Source organism: Hypomesus transpacificus, chromosome 12, assembly GCF_021917145.1.
Source record: "Hypomesus transpacificus isolate Combined female chromosome 12, fHypTra1, whole genome shotgun sequence".
In the NCBI taxonomy this organism is placed as follows: Eukaryota; Metazoa; Chordata; class Actinopteri; order Osmeriformes; family Osmeridae; genus Hypomesus; species Hypomesus transpacificus.
Window position 1 is genome coordinate 7,608,234 of NC_061071.1, and position 19,767 is coordinate 7,628,000.

At 42.0% G+C, this 19,767-nt stretch overlaps 3 protein-coding genes across 5 annotated transcripts; all 3 read right to left on the minus strand.

The window, feature by feature from the left end:
* Positions 1–1,085: 1,085 nt before the first annotated feature.
* On the minus strand, positions 1,086–12,181 carry LOC124474493. 3 transcript variants are annotated; one of them, XM_047030663.1, is made up of 9 exons: positions 12,061–12,181; positions 10,111–10,211; positions 9,826–9,901; positions 9,581–9,678; positions 9,355–9,505; positions 8,611–8,940; positions 6,713–6,997; positions 6,115–6,216; positions 1,086–1,781 (listed from the first exon to the last, which is right to left on the minus strand). In XM_047030663.1, the coding sequence occupies exons 1-9, from the start codon at positions 12,074–12,076 to the stop codon at positions 1,777–1,779; spliced, it is 1,164 nt and encodes a 387-aa protein (XP_046886619.1). In that variant the 5' UTR covers positions 12,077–12,181; the 3' UTR covers positions 1,086–1,776. The 3 variants fall into 3 exon arrangements, with proteins under 3 accessions (XP_046886619.1, XP_046886618.1, XP_046886621.1); XM_047030662.1 differs by having other exon boundaries at positions 9,355–9,678; XM_047030665.1 differs by lacking the exon at positions 12,061–12,181 and having other exon boundaries at positions 9,355–9,678; positions 9,826–9,948; positions 10,111–10,195.
* A 102-nt stretch (positions 12,182–12,283) lies between these two features.
* On the minus strand, positions 12,284–15,926 carry LOC124474494 (OX-2 membrane glycoprotein-like). Its single transcript, XM_047030666.1, has 11 exons — positions 15,819–15,926; positions 15,148–15,486; positions 14,731–15,036; positions 14,589–14,621; positions 14,391–14,472; positions 13,869–13,937; positions 13,657–13,680; positions 13,404–13,436; positions 13,276–13,314; positions 13,061–13,090; positions 12,284–12,618 (listed from the first exon to the last, which is right to left on the minus strand). Exons 1-10 carry the CDS (start codon positions 15,865–15,867, stop codon positions 13,069–13,071), a joined length of 996 nt encoding a protein of 331 aa, XP_046886622.1. The 5' UTR covers positions 15,868–15,926; the 3' UTR covers positions 12,284–12,618; positions 13,061–13,068.
* A 205-nt stretch (positions 15,927–16,131) lies between these two features.
* Positions 16,132–19,455, minus strand: LOC124474496 (OX-2 membrane glycoprotein-like). Its single transcript, XM_047030669.1, has 4 exons — positions 18,833–19,455; positions 18,354–18,695; positions 17,452–17,769; positions 16,132–16,852 (listed from the first exon to the last, which is right to left on the minus strand). The coding sequence occupies exons 1-4, from the start codon at positions 18,867–18,869 to the stop codon at positions 16,713–16,715; spliced, it is 837 nt and encodes a 278-aa protein (XP_046886625.1). The 5' UTR covers positions 18,870–19,455; the 3' UTR covers positions 16,132–16,712.
* Positions 19,456–19,767: the final 312 nt, after the last annotated feature.

Below are 19,767 nucleotides of genomic sequence, written 5' to 3' on the forward strand. Positions count from 1 at the left end.
CAAGTGTTGGAGTCTGGCAGATAAACCCTCCTCTGAGAACAATACATGATTTGCTTTTATAATAACCATAAAAGTGGTCAAACACCATAAAAATGAGTATTTGCTTTCCTGTCATTGTTATAATGCCAAATTCGTACGTTTTCTCATTGATAGTGGCGTACTAAAAGAAGTGACAAACAGTAGGAGAAGAGAACCTGTACTGTTAAAAGGCCACTATTTTGACGGGAGTAGCAATAACTGAGCTATTAACACTGAAGATGACTGTAATACATTCTGAGTAGTAAAATGTGAATAACGAGTCAAGCAGTGACAATACCAAGACAAACATTCCGTGGTACATAGCCTCTTGTATTATTATAACTCAACCTGAGGCAGAAAAGGCTGGTTCACAGTTGCACGTGTGATCATACCACATGTCTGGTTTGGAAGCCATTCATCACAGTACCCCTTTTCCATATCTAACAAATACCTGAAATGTATGTGTCAGACAAGGAGAGTGTTTACTTTGAGCTATTTTGGAACTTGGAAAGTTAACACACAGAATGGATGGTAGTCATAGACCATTTTAGACTAGTTGTCAACAAGCCAGTAGCCTGGCAGTCACCACTAGCAGTTGAATCACACAAGGCAGAGGTGGGAGATGGCTGAGACGAGTTTCAGTGGAGAGATCTGCTAAGTTTACCTCCCACTTTTGGGGTGTTAATGTGATTCAAATCACATTAAAAAGGGGGAAAAACTCAAAGAAGCAGACACAAAATCACGTTCATTTCCACGGCGCAGTGCTGAAAAATGTCATGTAGACAAGCACACACACACACATGCTCATTAGTGTTGTGGCTTTAAATTGTAACTATTCCGAATTTTCATAAAGAAGATAGCTGGAACCTAGTTAATGAGGAAGTCGTGCCAAAAGTTAGTTGTCTGCAGGACTGGAGGGAAAGAAAAATGTAGACCGTAATGAAGCCAAACCAAAGACAGTACAGAACCAAAAAACACGTGCTCATAAATCAGCAACATTTATCACAGCTTGTCACAAGTTTGGTTACCTCAAACAGCAAATAAAAACATCAGTGTAGTCAAAAGAATAACATAATGTGTATTTTATTTCACACTGTCACTGTTATACTATTTAAATAAATAGTAAAAAGTAATGTGTAGTTTACTTTACACAGTCAGTCAGGTACGTTAGTGGCACAATATCCTCTTCCATCCTTTTTATACTACACACTGATGGCATTAGAGTTCATTGGAAACAATTTCATAAGATATCTTTAGGTTCAAACAAGTAAAATGAAAGCAGAAATGAAGGCAAACACTGATGTCTGCAACATTCAGTATATACTTCAATCTCTCAACTGTTACAACATACACAGACGCACATTCACCCATCAATTTGTCCAATGCACACCATTAAATCTGCATTCAATAAAATAAACATAACTCTTTGTCACTAAGCAGCCATTACAAAGAATGTGCTTCATAGACAATGCTGCGAAATGATGCTTCAAATAAGCTTTTATGGGATTAAGAACCTCAAACTACCTTTCGGAGAAAAGGATTTAACGTTGTATTTCCACATTGCTAAATTGTGCTTTCTAAAGGGGGTTTGGTGACGGTGGTGTTGGTGGGGAACAAACTGGAATGCTGTCTGTCTTTCTGCTGCACGTTTCATTTAAACAGACTTGGAGCTCATGGTGGTGAGCAGCTAGGTCAGGCTGGGACTGGGGGGCGCTGGACGCTCATCAGGGACAGAACCCCTTGGTTCCAGGTCAAGGCTCAATCTGAAGGGAGGGAGTGGAGAGCAGAGAGATGGAGTGAGAGAGAGGGAAAAAGAGAGAAAGGGAACAAGAAACAATGGAAAAAAAGGAAAAGGAGGATAGAAATGGAGGGAAAGCAAGAGAAAGAGAGGGGAACACATATCAGAGTAAAGAAACTGTTACTAAAGAAAAGAATGATGCCTAAGGCTGGATGAAGTTGCCACACATCCTTGAAAGGCCCATCATCCCAGCTAAACCCCGGCCTTACTCAACCACCTAATCTCCTTTCCCCGTGCCACACCCACTGCAAGTATAGTCAGTGGCACCCTTTTCCTGATGTGACTACAAGGGGAATTCTATCACGTTTGAATCACATATCAACAAATCAAAACCATTTCTGTTGGTTGACAAAAGGCCCTGTAGCCACATTGGTTTACCTCAGGGCGGATGTGAGTGGAGCTGGTCTTATTATTCTTCCTGTCCATGATTCGGTTCTTTGGTAAAATAATGTTTCAAGCCAACAATATCATAACTTTTTTGGAAAAAGGTGGTGGCTACAACTGTTTAAACAAGTATACCCACACTCACTCACTCACACGCACATACACACACACCAGAATAGTTTGGAGTATGGGAATTTAGGGATACGTTTGAAAGAATAACATTTAAATGGGCACAGATGCTCTGTATCATCACTAGCCTTGAGAGTGTGCTGTAACACAGAGCACATCCCCTGACCACCACCAGGGGGCTCTTAAAAGACCGAAGTTCCTTTAGCTACATTGTTTCCAGTGTGGACATGACATGGTGAATGGGGAAGATATGGGCTTTAAGTTTTTACTTTAGCTACCTCTCATCTGTCTTCCCTACCTCTCATCTCTCTTCCCTACTGTAGTGGAAATGTTGGTCATATGCATAGATGTATGTGTATGAAATCTATAATATTCTATGTTCATTGGTGAGAGACAGGAAGGGAAGATAATTAAGTTGAGTTCAAAGGGATGTGAGGTGCTGATGGCTCTGTGGGCAGCTTGCCTTGGGGGATGGGTGAGGCATCTTATATGGCCTTCTGTCCTCTGGTTACTGTAAGGGGTCAATGAGACAGTTGCTCTGAACTTTGGCTAGAAGGATTGTGTCCTGTTTCATTGTTTGTGTTAATTAAAAGTATTGTTTGAAGATGGTCACACAAAGGACAGTTAACCATTTGACTGGTCAACTCCTGTGGCTTTATTATCTACTGCCCTGGAGAGAGATGCCACATCAAAGAACTTTGGGATACACTGGAGATGTATTGTTTCAAACTGTCACTAAGTTGAGTTAGCCAATTACAGAGTTTGCTACATTGATTGATTGACCTTATAGAATGCCATTTGATCTTAAGTTTATATTAGGCAGTGCATGTGTGATGGTTCGCCATCACTCTTGCGAACGATCTGTGTGGATGGCACCTTTTTCGTTGAGACTGATCAGCAAAGCTTTGTTTAATCATATGTAATTGTATAGTATTGTATATAATTGACTATTCAGATCTACACAGTGCCACTCGAATGCTTCCATAGCACTACCTCTCATCTCTCTTCCCTACCTCTCACCTTCTTCCCAACCTCTCATCTCTCTTCCCAACCTCTCATCTCTCTTCCCTACCTACATTTACATTTTAGTCATTTCGCAGACGCGATTATCCAGAGCGACTTACAGTTAGTACAGGGACATTCCCCCCGAGGCAAGTAGGGTGAAGTGTCTTGCTCATCATGTCACGCGGCGGGGAATCGATCCGGTAACCTTCTGATTACTAGCCCGACTACCTCACCGCTCAGCCATCTGACTCCACTACCTTTTTTCTCTCTTCCCTACGTCTTTCCCTTCCTTGAACAATCAAGGTCACCCAGCGGTATACCCTCCAAGCGACAAAGGGCCCGAACATGTTTGTGTGCCGGACAGGATGTGGTTACTCCCTATACTTCCTGTGGTGTTGCAGATTAAAGGTGCCCTTGGAAAATCTTTCATCAAAAATAAATGTCTTATCTGGCACTTCCTCCTTGGTGATTTTTTCCAAAGCATCAATCATCATGATCAATTCAAAATAAGTCGCATTGATTGCTTAACATTTCTCAAACAACCTCCCCCCAAAACACTCTTCTATGATTACATGGGTCACACATGACCCAGACCCACACGCCCACAGAGGACTGAGGTTTTTCCCGTAAAGTTGGTCTATTTTTTGACTCTGATCGAAGTAGACAGAGATTACAGTCCCAGTTCAATAAGCAGAACCACAGACACCCACCCGTGGTTCCACGGTGCACTCTGATCGTCCACACTGAAGACAGAGGCTCCCAACCCCCAACTCTACAGCACCAACACGTCCCAGAAGAACACACATCAGCTGGATGGCACTCAATGAAAACATTTGCAAAGTACAAACACAAAGGAAAGTTTTTCTGCGCATTCCAAATATTTGGAATAAGTTAACAACGTTTTACACAAACAAAGATAGTCTAGTCATTCTTCATCTACAGAGCCACAGCTGGCTCTCTGTCCACAAATCATCCTCAGTCCGAGTTGCATAAACACCACAGCCAAGCCTTCCAAAACCATCTTTCGACTCCAAAATGTGATTAGTGAGAGGGAGTCTCTACAATGTCGGCCAGGGCAGTGATGAATGAGGCCCAGGCTGCAGTTTGACAGACCCGTTGTTGTCCACTGGGCAGGGTGTCAGGCCTGGGTGTGCACCCCCTCCTCCTTCCCTCTGCCACTCCTGTGAATCGGGCTCAGGGAACACGATTAGAGAGCGTTCCTTTCCACTAGCACTGGGCAACCAACACAAACCACTTGTTCACTGATTTTCTGAGAGTGGAGAGTGGAATCCAGAAATGAAAAAGAGGCCGTTGTTAAACGTTTTCCAGTTCAAGTCTTTTTGCCAAAGTGACATCAAGACAGTGACTGCATCCATCAAATGTTATCACAGTAGAGTACTCTGATTATGACTTCAAACACTGCAGGTCTCAAAATCACTTGGAGTGAAACAGCTGCTGTGAGGAAATCTCAGAAAGCTTTTTTCTTGATTGCCGGCAAACCAACAAAGCATAGTCTAACACTTATAAAAAGGTTCTGAGTAGAGTTTTTGGAACAAGTATGAAAGAAATCATTGAGCACCCAAGATGACAAGATATACTGTATCTGGCAAAGTTGAGATGATTCAACCAAGTTAACACCCTCAGACAACAATTACAGTTCATAGACTACCCAGATGATGTAATGACCAGGCTCTGTTCTAACACAACCCCTCATCTATGTGGTAAACATACTCCTCTTGCCTACCACTACAGCTTATCATGCAACATTACCACCTGAATTCCTATCGGTACTATGTCTGAGTTTATGAGGGCACACCCTGCCAATGCACCACACTTCTTCACTGCGAGCACCCACTGGACAAACATTCTAATGTGGACGGTATCAAGAGGTAGGTCTTTCTGGGGTTTACAGCTACCTAGAAGTAAAGATAAAATGGATATTATGAGGACAACCTTCCAGAGAAGTCTCACAATTTCAGTTTCCTGTCCTTTTAAAGGCATTATTGTTCTATTCTGACAACACATCCTGTAAGTGGCGTGGTCTGTTTAACTTGGGGACTGGGCTAGCATAGTGTGGAGGGGCATAGATCCACATGCCACAGTAAGCTGGCACCAGGCTGCTTCCCCCTACGCAGGCACTTTACTGTAAATGCAGGATACCCAGAGAGGGTCATGGGAAAAGCTGTTAACAGATATTCTGGCAGTGAATGTGACACAGGTCTGGAGTGACTTCTGTCACTTTCCTGTGAAACTCCCACCTCCGTGACTAAAAGACCACCATCGCCATCCTTTCCCACAAGTTTTCCATTTCAGTCATATCCTCTGTCCTGCTGAAACATGTCAAACCCCAGAAGGATCTACCCATAATTTTGTGTAAAGGAAAAAAAACATATTTTTAGCTAGTTTGGCCATGAAACTTTGAGAATGTAATAACTTTTCATTATATAACTAGTAATGGGATTTGACCCTGAATGTCCCCCCGTTCCTTCTTATAGTTCATAATAATTGACCCTACTTGTGCTCTCACATGATAAGCAGTGAGAAAACACTACCCTGTACCCTTTGAGACAGAGGATTCCATGTGTGTTTACTCTCGTTCAACATTTGGAAACAGTCGCTGCAGTGACAGACACTTCTGAATTGGCAGGCTAACCGGGTCACAGCATGACCTCTGAATATGAGCGATGAGGAGATACTGTGTCCCATGACTCTGTCAGACAGGGGGTTTCATAGTGTGCATCAGTCTCAGTGCCGCGGCTCGCTATCGATTGGTTACTCACCGTCGCGGCAGAGAAAACACTTGCAGAGACACACGCACAGGCACAGCAGGAGCAGAGCTGCTACACAGGACACAGAGATGACGATTGCCAGAGCTGGTCCCACTGCAACACACACACACACACACACATCTACTGTGACACATTTATCCTAATTGCAAATGGCAGTACATGAATGAAAGAGGGAGAAACATGAACCATCTGGCGATCAGGTGCAAGGATTGAGCTTGCCAGTTTTCTTATTTTAGAGGCCAATTTAGCCGAAACGGTAAAGAATGCTTCGTCATCCGTCAAACTAGCCATAATTGCACGTCACTAAAATAGCAGAGAATCCACTGGGAAGAGAAACCGAGATTCGAATGACTGCTTTGAACCTCAACACCCACCGGAAACAAGAACCACTTGGGCTTTGCAATGCAGAAAACATAACCCAGTGCTATGCATTTAGTCATTTAGCAGACGCTCTTATCCAGAGCGACTTACAGTAAGTACAAGGACATTCCTCCCTTATGCACACTGAACCACTTAGAATGAACCCTTGAGAGACATCGAGGATGTGAAGACAACACCATACTGGGGTGCGATCATCTGCTGCCCTCACCGTTTGTGTTCAGGGAGACAGACATGGGCGTTTCAAGGCCTCTGTGATGCACCAAGCATTTGACGGACAGGTCGTTGAGCAGGCCTGATTGGAGGAGGAGGGTGCTGGTGACCCACGTGGTGCCGTCTCCCTGTTCGTAGGAGGAGGAGACGGGTGGCCCCAGCGTTCGGTTGTCCCCCTCCACGTTCCACACCAGCTCCGCGGGCGGGCGGGACCGGGCCGTGCAGTTGGCCTCGATGACCCCGGGGGACGACGTCACGTAGGTCACCTCCGGTTTAGGCAGCACTGAGGTCAGCATCCAGCATGCAGGAAGATTTACCAGGGTTTAGATCATGCCGGGGAGGTGAAAAGAACACATTCAATTAATCAAAATGTCAAATCACAGTAGGGCTTCTTCTTGTTTCTTCTTCTTGTGTACTGTTTTGTGTGTTTGTGCAGTATTGTGTTATATATTTGATTATTTGGCCTGAAACTGCTTGTCATTTTGTACAGTCTGAACTTTCTGATCCCAGACAACAAACAGCGTGTTTGTTTCCCCCCTGGCATGACAGAAAACGGAAACAATGCACACAGTCTCTATCTCTCTTTGACTCTTTCTCTCTCTCCCTTTCTCTCTTTCTCTCTCTGTCTTCATTGAACACAGTCCCACATCCCCATCCAGGACCTTCACATATGGAAGAGAGAGAGTGAAAGAGGACTGAGTTCTATGTGGTGCACTGGGAGGCTGGGAGACTGGGAGGCTGTTAGTGCCTGGGTGTTGACTGGACAAGATCTGGGCTGTTTGGCTAGGATGGAAGCCGAGGGACAACACTGGACACCCACACGCACACACGCACACACAGAGGCCCTGTGTCCAGGGAAACAGTGACCCACTCTTCCCCTGAGTCCTCGCCACAACTGAGTCACCTCTTTCCCCTTGACCATCACCTCTCCCTCTGTCAACTTTATCACTAGCGAGTGGCTCAACGGGTAGAGTGCCAGATTGGCTGAGGCCCTAACAGCAGCCAAGGGTCGTTTCTGGCTAGGCCCATTTCTACCTCTCTCTCCCCGACATTTCCTGTCTACCTCTAACTGTCTCTGGACAAAATAGGCAAAAAATAAGTTTTAAACACGTTGCAAACACCCACACACTAGGAGTGAAATCGATGACCACTTGTACAGCAGCACCAAAGATATTTTAAAGCATAAAGCGTGAAACTCAGAAGCAACAACATGCAAATGGGAAATGTACTGAATGTTGAACTTTTTGGGTACAAAATGACCTGAACAGAGCATCACACTATAGGATTTCTGAGGGACGGGGGAACAAGGGTTAAGACATTGAAAAGAAGTGTGTACAGTCAGCACAGTAGAATTACTGGACCACACTTGCCACTGTGTAAGTACAATCGTTTATTTACTCAAAGCTCTTCCCCTTCCTGTACTATCTTCCTGTATGAATACACAACAAGCACACACACACACACACACGCACACACACACACACACACACACACACACACACGCTAACATAAAAGTGCCTCTTTCCTTCCAACCAATACCTCTTATTCTTAAACTTCACATGACCTTCCGGACCTTCCAATGACCTGCAGAGTGTGTGGAGAACGACTGATAACACTCAGAACGACTGCCAACACTCCCTCATCTCCCGCCTCCAGAGATGAGCTCTCAGCCTGGATCTGGGTCGCACAGCACTTTCGAACCAAAGCCATTGTGGTCATCAACTACATCTACAGAATTCATTCTCAGTCATGAGGATTCTCACATCCAATCAAGCACATGTCAGCTTCCCGAAAAGGACAAAGTATAGTTTGGTTGAAGTCACAGTGTCTGAAGCAGTTTATCGTATCGGTTCAATTACAGAGGCATGGACGATCTCTGGCGGCCCACATACCCACCATATACAGAGAGACAAGCCGTGGCCCTCCTGGTGCCTTCTGGGTAGGTGTGGAACTCGCAGCTGTAGCATCCCTCATCCTCGGTCTTGACCGGCCGGATGGTCAGCTGGCTATCCCCCAGGGTGGGGCTGAGGGTCACGCGGCCCAGGAAGGGCCTCTCGACGGTGGGTTGGCCTCGCTTGGCGTACGAGGCCACGCTGGTGGTGTCCCCCTGCTCGGCGGTCTTCCTCCACAGCACCTGGCGCACCCTCTCCTGCAGGCCGTACCAGCAGGACAGGGTGGCCTGCTTGCCGCTCACTGCTGTCTTGTTGCCTTCCAAGCCCACTTCGCCTGGGGAGAAACACACATTGACATTGATTAAAAGGTTTAATGCTCTGTGAACAGCTTAGAGGAATGTGACCATGGCTAGTAAAGGGAAGTCTTCTAGACCATCGAGGGTTAACTTAAAGCAGGTCTCTTGTGATGGTTCAGTAGAGACAGGAAAAGGTCTGTTTGGGAGCCGGCCTGAACTCTTTGCCTTGGCAAGTACAATCTGACCTCAGCCTACTTCCTGTTTTCAGACCATTAATGCATTGTGGACTTTAGGTTGTGGGGTTGGGGGTCAAGTATTGTGAGTATTGTGACTCTAACAAACATTCTAGCAAACATTGCAAAATCTGAGGAGAAAGTGAAGCTGAAAAAGACCTCAGTCTCCAAGATCCGAATGCTTTTAGGCTTTCAAAGTATGAGGGTTCTGGAACTCACCAATTATGTTTAGGCAGGTCTTTCCCTCCTGACCTCCACTGGGGTAAATATCAAAGATGCACTGGTAGCATCCCTCGTCCTTAGGCCCCGCCCTCTTGATGGTGATGATGCTGACGTTGTTGCGGGAGTCTGTAAGTGTCACATCGTCGCGCTGTGAGGAGATGGTGACAGGCTGTCCCGGTTTGTACGCCAGGAGCACCTGCTTGTGTTGGTTCAGCCAGCGCACCTGCTTCACCGTGTGGCCAGTTTCCATGGTGACGTTACAGCCCAGTGAGAAGGGAAGACCCGCGATGGCGTTCAGACTGGAGGGGGCGATCACCTCACCTGACACGTGATAAACATGTCAAACAGTGAGAAGAGACTTCACATGATATCTCACCAATCAGGTAGAGGTATTCTCTGTATTGTCTCTTTAGATGGTAAAACGCAATAAAGAAGCTAATCCAAAGGAATGCCTGTTCTGAAACACACCTCGAGTCAAAGACGTCACCATCACCAGGATCCAGAGCTGCAGGGCTCCAGGCAGGGCAGATGAACACATGTTTGGCTGCAGGACATTCATTAACGCTTACTCAGGAATGGACATCCAGATCACTTCAGAGAAAACATCAATTTAGCTGGACATGTACTTGCTTGAGAACATACAGTCAGATTATTATTTGCTCCAAACTGCTTTTTGTATTTATCACGTGCAGTTTATCTAAATAATTGATCAGAAGGATGCCAGTGTGGTTAGATTCTATCTGACAGACTCACCTTGGCGGTTGTGTGGTGTGTATGGCTTGTCTTTGCGGTCTTCTTCAGGGTCAGGGCTGCGATGGCATCCTCCTTCCGGCACACCTTCACTGTAGCCGTGGCTACGCCCAGGGATCAGATAATGACACGTTGGGAACATGCTACTTTCTCAGTCTTGTTATTGTCCATTTACTGAAATCAGCCGTTGAAAAACATAACAGCTTCCTGCTGTTGGAGCTTATGTTGTGAGGTGGGTCACTACAAAAATGTTTTTAACGTGTATTAAACATACGTTATGTCTATGAATGTGAAGAAAAAAAACATAGAAGGTGAAATATGACAGAGTTATGTAAAGCATTATTAGTAAGTTCAACTAAACCCTGTGGCTGTGAAGAGTTAGAGAAGGGCACAGTGAAAGCAGAGCACAGCACGCTGCACCAGAGGTGGTCCCTAAGTCCCATAACAAGGGGTCGACACCAACGGCTTTCACCATGGTGACTTAACTCCTCAACAACAAAAACAAGAATGTATAAGATTGATCTAACGGTTGCTAAGTCCTGGGATGTTTCATATCTGCCCCCCGTCTAGCACCCTACCTACACAGACCATAATCACCTGGAAACACTGTTTGACGTCTTTGATGTCTAGACTGCACCGACCCACACAATTTCAAAAGGCACATTTCTGAGGAGCTGAAGGTCTATGTTGTAAACAGTAGCAAAGACATCCAGTAACCAGGTTGTAAACATGTGCCAGTAGAAGCTGTCATTCATCATACCATGTTAAGTTAGGCTTCACAGATGGAGATGAATGCACAGTGGCAGGGCTACTGTAAGAACAATGATTCTGTACTGCAGTGGAGAGGGCTAATGTTAGCCAAGCTCAGCGGTTGGGTCCCTATAAAAAAATACGCTTGTGGTTGTGCCCCTGTCTGCCTTGCCGGGAAATCCACTTGTTTTAGAGTGACAGTGGGAGGCTTCAACAGTGCTAGAGAATGTAAGTATCTGCCTAAAAGCTGCCCTGAGATCAGATTTCGGAATCTAAATCCAAGTGCTTTAAGTACGGAGTTTGAGTAAAACTGATCTTAGATTATATTTTACCTAACTTAAGACTCTGCAATGTAGCCTCATGCCAGACCAGAATTTAACAGCAGAGCTTGAAGGGTATTTTATGGGGTCTTTAACAACATGAACCATCTGGGTTCAAGTGTGCAGCCTGCCTCTGTTGGGATAGATTTCAGTTTATTAGAAACAGTTCTGCTGTTTTTCCACTACACAAGTAAAAGACAAAAAAACTACACATTTACATGGCTGCTCATAAACAGGATGTGTAAGTAAGGCATAGCAGTCTTGATACATAGCTACATGTAAAGACTGGGTGATAGAGCCTTTTCCATGTCCGTCTATTTTAAGGCGCAGTCAGATCATCATCTCCTGAACCAAGAACAGGTCCGTTTACTGTTTCTAAATATTTGGGGTATTAATTATGGTTACACTTGACACACTATATCAAGGTGCAGGGCAACAAAAATCTGTCACTTCAGAAAAGCCTTGGCCATTCAAAGGCTTCGTTACTTCACTTGTCACTTCACTAACTAGTAAAGTATGTAACTCGAGAAAATCTACGTGCAGGTGTGCGCGCAGTTATATATTCAACAGATGCTGAGTTCAGTTTTCCTCAACAAGATTTGAAGATCTGATAACAAAAGGTCCCATCTGTTCTACAATTAGACTGCAGAAGAGATAGATGGGTGTCATTGTGATGTTTGGTTAGTTGCGGACGACATACAATTCGGTATCTGCATGCCGTACCTGCAACAAACAACTAAATAATCCATGAAAACTAAACTTGAATCTATTTCTGAAAAAAACATGTTATCAAAATGACTAGGCACTATACTTTTAATAACATATCCTATTATAAAATTAAAGTGTAAGACCAAAAGTAAGTCTTCATTTAACATTAACTTACCCGTTAGGTGGAGCATGCAGGCGGATTTTAATTGGCTTACGATCACGGTGAACAGCGCAAATGGTAAGTCACAGTAAAATCCATTTTCTAAAGTCTTATCATTCTGGTGTAAGGTCTCCAAGAAAAGAGTTAAATCAATTATGCCGATAAGGTTGTCAAGTTACACAATGGTGACCTCTGGTGGAAATTTGCAAAGCTTGTTGAAGTAATGAGGCGACAAGAAAAGCGTTCAGAAGGCTTTAATACAATTGACAGTGAAAGAATAACTTAAATAACGTTGACATTTAAATTACATATAGTTACTTGTAAACAATTAATCAATTGTATGCATTCAATCAATCAGAACACTGTCTGCTTTCGGATGGTTCACCTTAGGTAGCATATCGAACCACCAAACATGAAAAATAAACTATAAAACAATTTATGAGTAGTAATTTCTGATTTAGATAACAGCAAATTAACAATTTAATCAAATGTACGAGTGTCTCCATCTCACTGGTAAATGTCAGCTCGGTGAATTGATCACATCAGCAGGAGCAAGTCATGTTTAAAAACTTCCTGAAATGAAAAAAGGATTACTCAGGAACAGCATGCGACAACAATAAGACCTGAACATATTTAAAGAAAAAAAACTTCTGACTGCATCTTTAAATACTCTTACCATTCACCATTATCATTACCATAATCAGGATTCATTGAGACTGTACTAGACAAGAATACACTGTTTGATCAATTCATTTCAAGTTGTATTATCTATCAATTAATTTATTGTCATTACAACTGCATTGTTCTATGCATTATGACTTTCTATAAAAAAAGATCAACATAAATTGAAGACAAATGTTATGTCTCGATTGTACTCATTAACAATATGTTTTATAGTTTTCATGGTGTGTAATTTTGTATTATACAGTATTACAAAGACCATGGGGGTATTACAGTAGTGTTGGAATATTTCCTTCATGACCTTTGGCTGCAATATGTCCCCAAACACACTTACCTTGAATCCTAATTAAAGTCATTGGAGAGACTGTAGAAGAGGAAAATCAAGTATATTTATTGTTCATTTATGGGTGTTTTAGGGACTAAGCAAACAGTGGTATAGCTTAATCAGTGCAATAATGTAATCAGCTTGAATACTGTAGCCCAAAACACCATTCACTTTCTATCTTAATTAAATAATAAAGCAGATAAAATAACAAGATGACAGCTTACTCTCTTTTGCAGTCACCAGTTGAACTAGGTGATAGTTTTCTGAAAAAAGAACATTTATGAAGTTGTTCACAAATGTGTGTTGTAATAAAGCAGAGCAGAGCTGAGCAGAATCAATGAGGATGGCTTACTTATCTGGCAGCATTCGTTGATTCAAAGTGTTGCTGAAAACCAAAATAATGACAAGAATGAATACCTTCAAATGTGTATATAAGACATAAACAGTATGTGATGTATCAGAAGTTACAACATGCCGTAAAGTGTTCATGTTACAGCATGTAAAGTACAGATGAAATGCAACAAAGCACCGTGTAGTGTCACTCTAGCACAGTAAACTGTATATCCTGATAGTATAGCAGCAGTTGTATATGCTGGCATACTTACTTTCCATGTGGAGTGGTAATGGTTCTGGGGGGAATAAGTATTAACCATATTAGGAAAAGAGCCAAAGCACCTGTTTTACAATTCACAAGTGATTTATATTGTTTAAAAAGGCACTGACATTTGTTGGTTAATGTATCCACAAAATGCTATCCTTAAATCATCGATCATTTCCTTGTCAAGACCACTAAATGCTTTCATTCATCATGACTTACTGGGTTCTTGGCGTCGCCTTTTGAGGAGTGCATATGTTTTCATGAATGATGGAGTCATTGAAGGACTTACTGTGTAAAACAAACCAGTTATAATCAGCTTGAATAATGAAGCCCAAAACACCAGTCACTTTCTATCTTAATTAAAGAGTAAAGCAGTAACCAGTCTAACATTGATTAAGTTGTTGACATAATAAAGCATAACAAAGCTGACAGAATCAATGAGGATCAGGACCACTAAATGCTTCCATTCATTATGACTTTCTGGGTTCTTTGCGACGACTTTTTAGGAGTGCGTATGTTTTCATAACTGTCAGAGATATTGGAGATGGACTTTCTGTGTGAAACAAACCAGATGATGTCACCCTCTGACCCCAGGTTACATCACTGTATCACTGTATGTCGGATAGATGTATTCAGTCATTTACATTTAACTTTGTATTGTTGTCTTGCTAAGCTTTAAACTTGACTGGCTTAGTTTGACTTAATATCTGGGTTAGAAAACAATCCCTTTTCTTTTCTTACCTCTGTTTCTTCCATCTCACTAAAAACAGTATGACGAAAACCATTAAAAAAAGCGTTGCAAACACTGATATAATCACTATGCCTGTGGACACAGACATAAATGAGAGATGAAGGTAATGGTACAGTACATGTAAAGGTACATTACAGCTGGTCAATGGGTCAATTAAACAGTCAACAATGAAACATGACAATACTTACGACTTCTCTCTGTGACCTGATCCACATGTTCAGCTGGCCAACAAAAAAGAACATAAACATGAACATTGCGCTACTTTTCAACAGACCCCTTTACTTTATGTATATGTGTGTAGTGATAGCACATGACATCAGCTTATCTTACATGGAACAAACGCTTGGTCAGTAGCTGTAATCAACATGGACGCCTCTTTGCTGGCTCCCCCTGGGGACTGTGATGCCACACACCTAACCAACGTGTCTGGGGCCACTTTCACCCTGACGGTTGAGGTGACAGTGATGGTTCCATTGGGGTGAGGGATGTGGATAGTGCTGGAGTTTAACAGAGGGAGATGTTCAGGGATCTCCCACGTCACAGTTGGAGCAGGCCGTCCAGTGGCAGAGCAGGAAATGAATGAGTCGCCATTGGTGTTGTTTGTTTGTGTTGTGAGGAGACTGGGTTCATACAGCTCTATGGACCAACAACAACAACAACAGTGGGGTCAATAATAGTATCACCCAAATGTGTAAAACTGATATTAATGATGAAGTACACAGGAAATGTACACAAATAAAATCTTACCATGGATTTTGATACAATGCTTCTCCGAGATGTCTTTGTATGGGTAGATGATAAACAGACAGTTGTAGCAACACTCATCCTTCCGTGTCACGTTCCTGACAACAATTGAACTGTTGTGCAGTCCAGGGTTACTAAAGTCAACCTTCCCCTTAAAAGGAGAGTTGATCACAGGACCAAAGCGTGTATTACAGGTGCCCACATTTTGTTTAGTCTTTGCACTTTCTTTATTCCACGTGACCTGAAGAACCTCAAGCTGTTGCATGAGCTTGCAGTTAAGGACTGCATCTTGTCCAAGGTTAACAAAGACTTCATGACGAGTTTCCAGTGACTCAAGGTACCCTGTAGGAAGTTACAAAAACAGTTATGACCATTCAAACTATACATTATGTCAACAATAACTAGTTCTGAATTTAAGTAAGTTCTTAAGTTAAGTACTTAAATAGCCTAGTAATTAAGTATTTAAGTGTTTCCTTTATGTTGATTCGGCAACATTTCTGCCGACACGGTATCAGAAATATTGCTGTACAAAAGGCCGTAGACCCAGAGAAGAGAATGAAGACTAAACTGTAGATACATGTTCTGGGTCAGGTTAGTTTTAGTAGCATATCAACTCACTCACAGCTATTACACACAGTATATTTTATTTAAAAAAAATAAAGAAATCAGCTTACCTATAGGAAGAAGAAGTAGAACAAAAAGAGACGCATGTGCTGCAGGCATAGTTAGATCTATTTGAATTTGAATTTGCCGATATGACGCAGCCTTTTCTATTCGTTGTTCAGAGTTCCTCCTCTTCCTTTTCGAAAGTGAAAGTAAAACGGTGCAACGTTGAAATAATGAACGAGACATTTTGTTTGAATACAGTTAATATCTTTATAAAAAATATATTAAGGTGTGGGTGTGCTTTTGAATATTTTATACATTCATGTGTCAATCTTGCATTGAAGTATTTGCATTTTATGGATTTCAATGAACAAATATACATTTACAATGAAAACATTTATAATTTTAAATATGCGAAGGAAAAACAGGAGCACATTGCACATTAAAATATAAGAATCTTAAATTAAAGTAAACTACACTGCACTAAAATGTTTTGAAGACATGTTAGGTAATATGAAACTATTCATGCAATGACATGACAGTGTAAATAAAGTGCAAAAAGTGCCAATCATGTTGATTTTTGAATTAGAAATGAGAATTCAACATTTTCAATTGTAAACAGTAAAATAATAACAGTTTGCCTCGATATAATCAAATGCTAAACATTTTAAAACTCAGATCTGAGGCGATTATTACATTTATTTGCCACAAGGGAGAGCTGTTGAATCGTTGTCTTGGTTACCTGGTTGAGGGTGACAGATGATGAAAACATCTTCTGTAGCCAGGCTGCATCACTGTGTCCAATATCAATGAATAAATGTATTCACCCAATAACCTATAGTTATTTACTTATTTAAAACTTCTATCTATCCACACAAAGGTACGTAAACACTGCAAACACTACTATTAGATTAGTACATTTCACATCCAGTTGTAGCCTATTAGATGAGTTGAACACATGTTTACACAATTCCTTTTCCTTTTACACAAAATGATACAGATTGACCTTTTAGTATCCTCTTTATGACATAGGAAATGAGCAAGAGAAAAGGAACGCAGAGGATGATTGTCAATGCAATCCCACCATGAAACCGGCCGTCATCTGGAAAGTGAAACAAAAGGTTCCAGTGAGGTGAGACAGCATTTCCAGTGAAGAGGGACATGGGATTTGCTTGCTAGATAGTCAGTAATATTAAGAGGCACTTTCTCTGGATTCTAGCCTGACGTTGTCATACTCATAATTCTAGTCAGAATATGAGTCTGAAAACTCTCCGTTGGGCTGTGACTATATGGGGCGTGTGTCAACCGAGCTCGTAAAACAAATGCCTCTTCTTGTTGGGTCATTATGCTTCAAATTGCTGCAATTAGTTAGTGAAAATAAAACCTAATTGCCCAGATAACAACACTGTATTACCAGCATAGTACATGCTGGTTATGATGCTGTACAAGTTTGCTTACTACTATAATTTTACTGTACACTACCTGAAATGGACATGCAATGAAATGAAATTAAACGTACTGTAACTAAATAACATAAACATGTATTGTTTTTGTTATTTAGTCACAGGAATCATTATTACGGCTGTGTGATGAACTTCAAAACACAGTATTGATGTTCTAATGTCCATTGTAGAGATAGCTGTACTTCACTGACCCACTGTCACAATGTGTATCTGGATATGCATCATACACATTACATACCCTTGTCATTCTCTGTCTGCCCTTCATGGATGATGGGCAGCAGGATCCTCTCATGCTTTTGTCCTTTCGTCCCATTGTTTACAAGACAGTCCACAAAGCCCCCTGACTGTGGCGACAGGCGAAGAGTGAGGTTGCTTGTAGTGGTGGCTGTTTGGTCGGCATTCAAAACTGTTCCCTGGCTCGGTTCTGTGTTGGCTGACGTAATCCAGGTGATAACAGGAGCTGGTTTTCCCGTGGCTGAGCATGACACTACAACTTCTGTGCCTGTCTTAAGGTGAGGGGGAGTCTGTGACTTTGCGGTTTTCACTTCAGATATACCTTCAGATAATATAAGAAAGAACGTGTTTAAGTGTCATCCGAATAATTAACAGCGTATAGGTCGTATTATTAGCTTAATGACCTACACTGAGAGCAGGCAAAACAGTCGGGAAACTATTACTAATGAGTGTTTTCATTGAATTCTCTACATCTATAAATGTTAAGCCAACCTTAGTGTATATACAGTTGGAGGATATTTCACTATCACTTAATCCTTACGTACACACAGACACACACACGTCATAGACACACACACACACACATATAGCATGGATAGGTATATTTTACATATACATGTTTTCATATATAACTTTCTATATAGCCTATCCATGCACTTTTCTCACAATAAATGATTTAAACGTCAAAAATCATTGAGAACAAAAATGATTATCCCTAACGACTATTAGAAAAGCTGGTTAATTCATTAACACACGTCAAGCTCTATTTAAACACCTGTTTTACAATATCGGCCCTTGCAATTTACACTTTCAATTAAAGAGCTATACGGTAATGCACAGCAAGGGCTAAATGTCTGCAGTCAAATCAAATGGAACAGGTGAATTGTGCCCCTTTCAGTGAAATACCTTGTACAGTGAGGCAGGTCTGCTTCCGTATAGATCCACTGGGATACACATTAAAGCTACAAATGTAGCAAGCCTCGTCGTTCCATGTTACGTTCTTTACGATTATAGACGTTGAGTTGAGAGATGCCTTGGTGAGAAGTACCCTGCCTTGGTGTGGGCCGATGATTTGCGTTCCAAATCGTTTACTAAATGTTGCCAAGGTCTCCACGGAGTCGTCTGAAAACAACCTCTGCCAAGTTACCTGTAGAACACCTGTCGAATCCGCAAGGTTGCAGCTGAACGATGAGGCTTCGCCGAAGACCGACGTCGTGTCTCCATTCGCCACGACGTTGAACGACAACGCTGTAAATTTGGAAATGCATTTTTTTAGTTTAATTGGCCAACACGACTAGCTTTATTTGAGAGGTGCCATCTTAATTGGGCTTTATAAATGGACATTAACATTTTGACTCGACTAACCAATATAAATGGACAATTACCTTTCGACAGTAAGCAAAATAAAATAACAGACTTCATTCTTCGGTAGACTGTGCCTTTCTATATCCTGTATACAAAAACATTGGACCTTTAAATAACGAGTCAATCAAGAACGGAAAAGCCCTATCACTGTGCCTTACTGTCATGTAACCACGGTATTTTCCCGGAAAACTCCTGAGTCAGAGCTTGTTGACTCACTGCATGATTAGGGTAGATTTATTGGTCATTGCTATAGATTTCAAAAATGATACTCAAATATCACGTGACAGTGCTTTTATAATGGTCGAGACTCATCATAATGAAACTGAACGCACGTACCATGTCGGACAGATCACACGTAACAGATACTTGAAAGAAACAGGATTAGGTTAAATCATTTTTGAATTTGTATTTTTTCAAATGTGTTAACATTTAGAAAGGTACATTAATACAGTATTGTGTCGTTTGTTGTATCCACAAAGTGTCTGTAGGCTATATCCTGACCTCTACAATTCTGCAATTCTACATGGACAATACACATTGACAGGGCTCTCAGTCTCACGCATTTGCCGTGAGACACGCATTTCACCAATTTCTCACGCTCTCACACAACACCGCATTTCTCACGCTGAGAAGTAAGGGATACCTTGTCTCCAGTGGCGTAACTATAGGGAGTGCAAGGAGTGCAGCTGCACTAGGGCCCGTGGCGAAAGGGGGCCCGTCCTCGATCTCACCGTTAAATTGAGACAACTTGACCGGGCCCCTTGAGGCAATCTGACCGGGCCCCTTGCACCGCTGTAAAACCGTAAGTTGAAGATCCCATATGATCCAGTGTTATCAATTCGCAAACATTTCTCAATTATGGTGTCAGTTATTCAGAATTATGAGCTATCACCTGCCCAATAAACATTTTAAAAACAGTCAGTGTTAACAAAAGCAAATAATTAATTTTTCCTCA

Bases quoted from the DNA above. Each gene is read 5' to 3' on its own strand.
- LOC124474493 (XM_047030662.1), bottom strand. The intron at 8,941-9,354 runs GTGAGTTCCAGA...GTTTCTCCCCAG, and splicing joins GACCTGCCTAAACATAATTG to GCGAAGTGGGCTTGGAAGGC. The intron at 6,998-8,610 runs GTGGGTATGTGG...TGCTGACCTCAG, and splicing joins GGCTTGTCTCTCTGTATATG to TGCTGCCTAAACCGGAGGTG.
- LOC124474494 (XM_047030666.1), bottom strand. From the start codon at position 15,867: ATGCCTGCAGCACATGCGTCTCTTTTTGTTCTACTTCTTCTTCCTATA. The intron at 15,037-15,147 runs GTAAGATTTTAT...GTTGGTCCATAG, and splicing joins GCATTGTATCAAAATCCATG to AGCTGTATGAACCCAGTCTC. The intron at 13,681-13,868 runs GTAAGTCATGAT...TATTCCCCCCAG, and splicing joins AAGGCGACGCCAAGAACCCA to AACCATTACCACTCCACATG.
- LOC124474496 (XM_047030669.1), bottom strand. From the start codon at position 18,869: ATGAAGTCTGTTATTTTATTTTGCTTACTGTCGAAAG. The intron at 17,770-18,353 runs GTATTTCACTGA...TATTATCTGAAG, and splicing joins GACCTGCCTCACTGTACAAG to GTATATCTGAAGTGAAAACC. The intron at 16,853-17,451 runs GTATGTAATGTG...TTCACTTTCCAG, and splicing joins GCAGACAGAGAATGACAAGG to ATGACGGCCGGTTTCATGGT.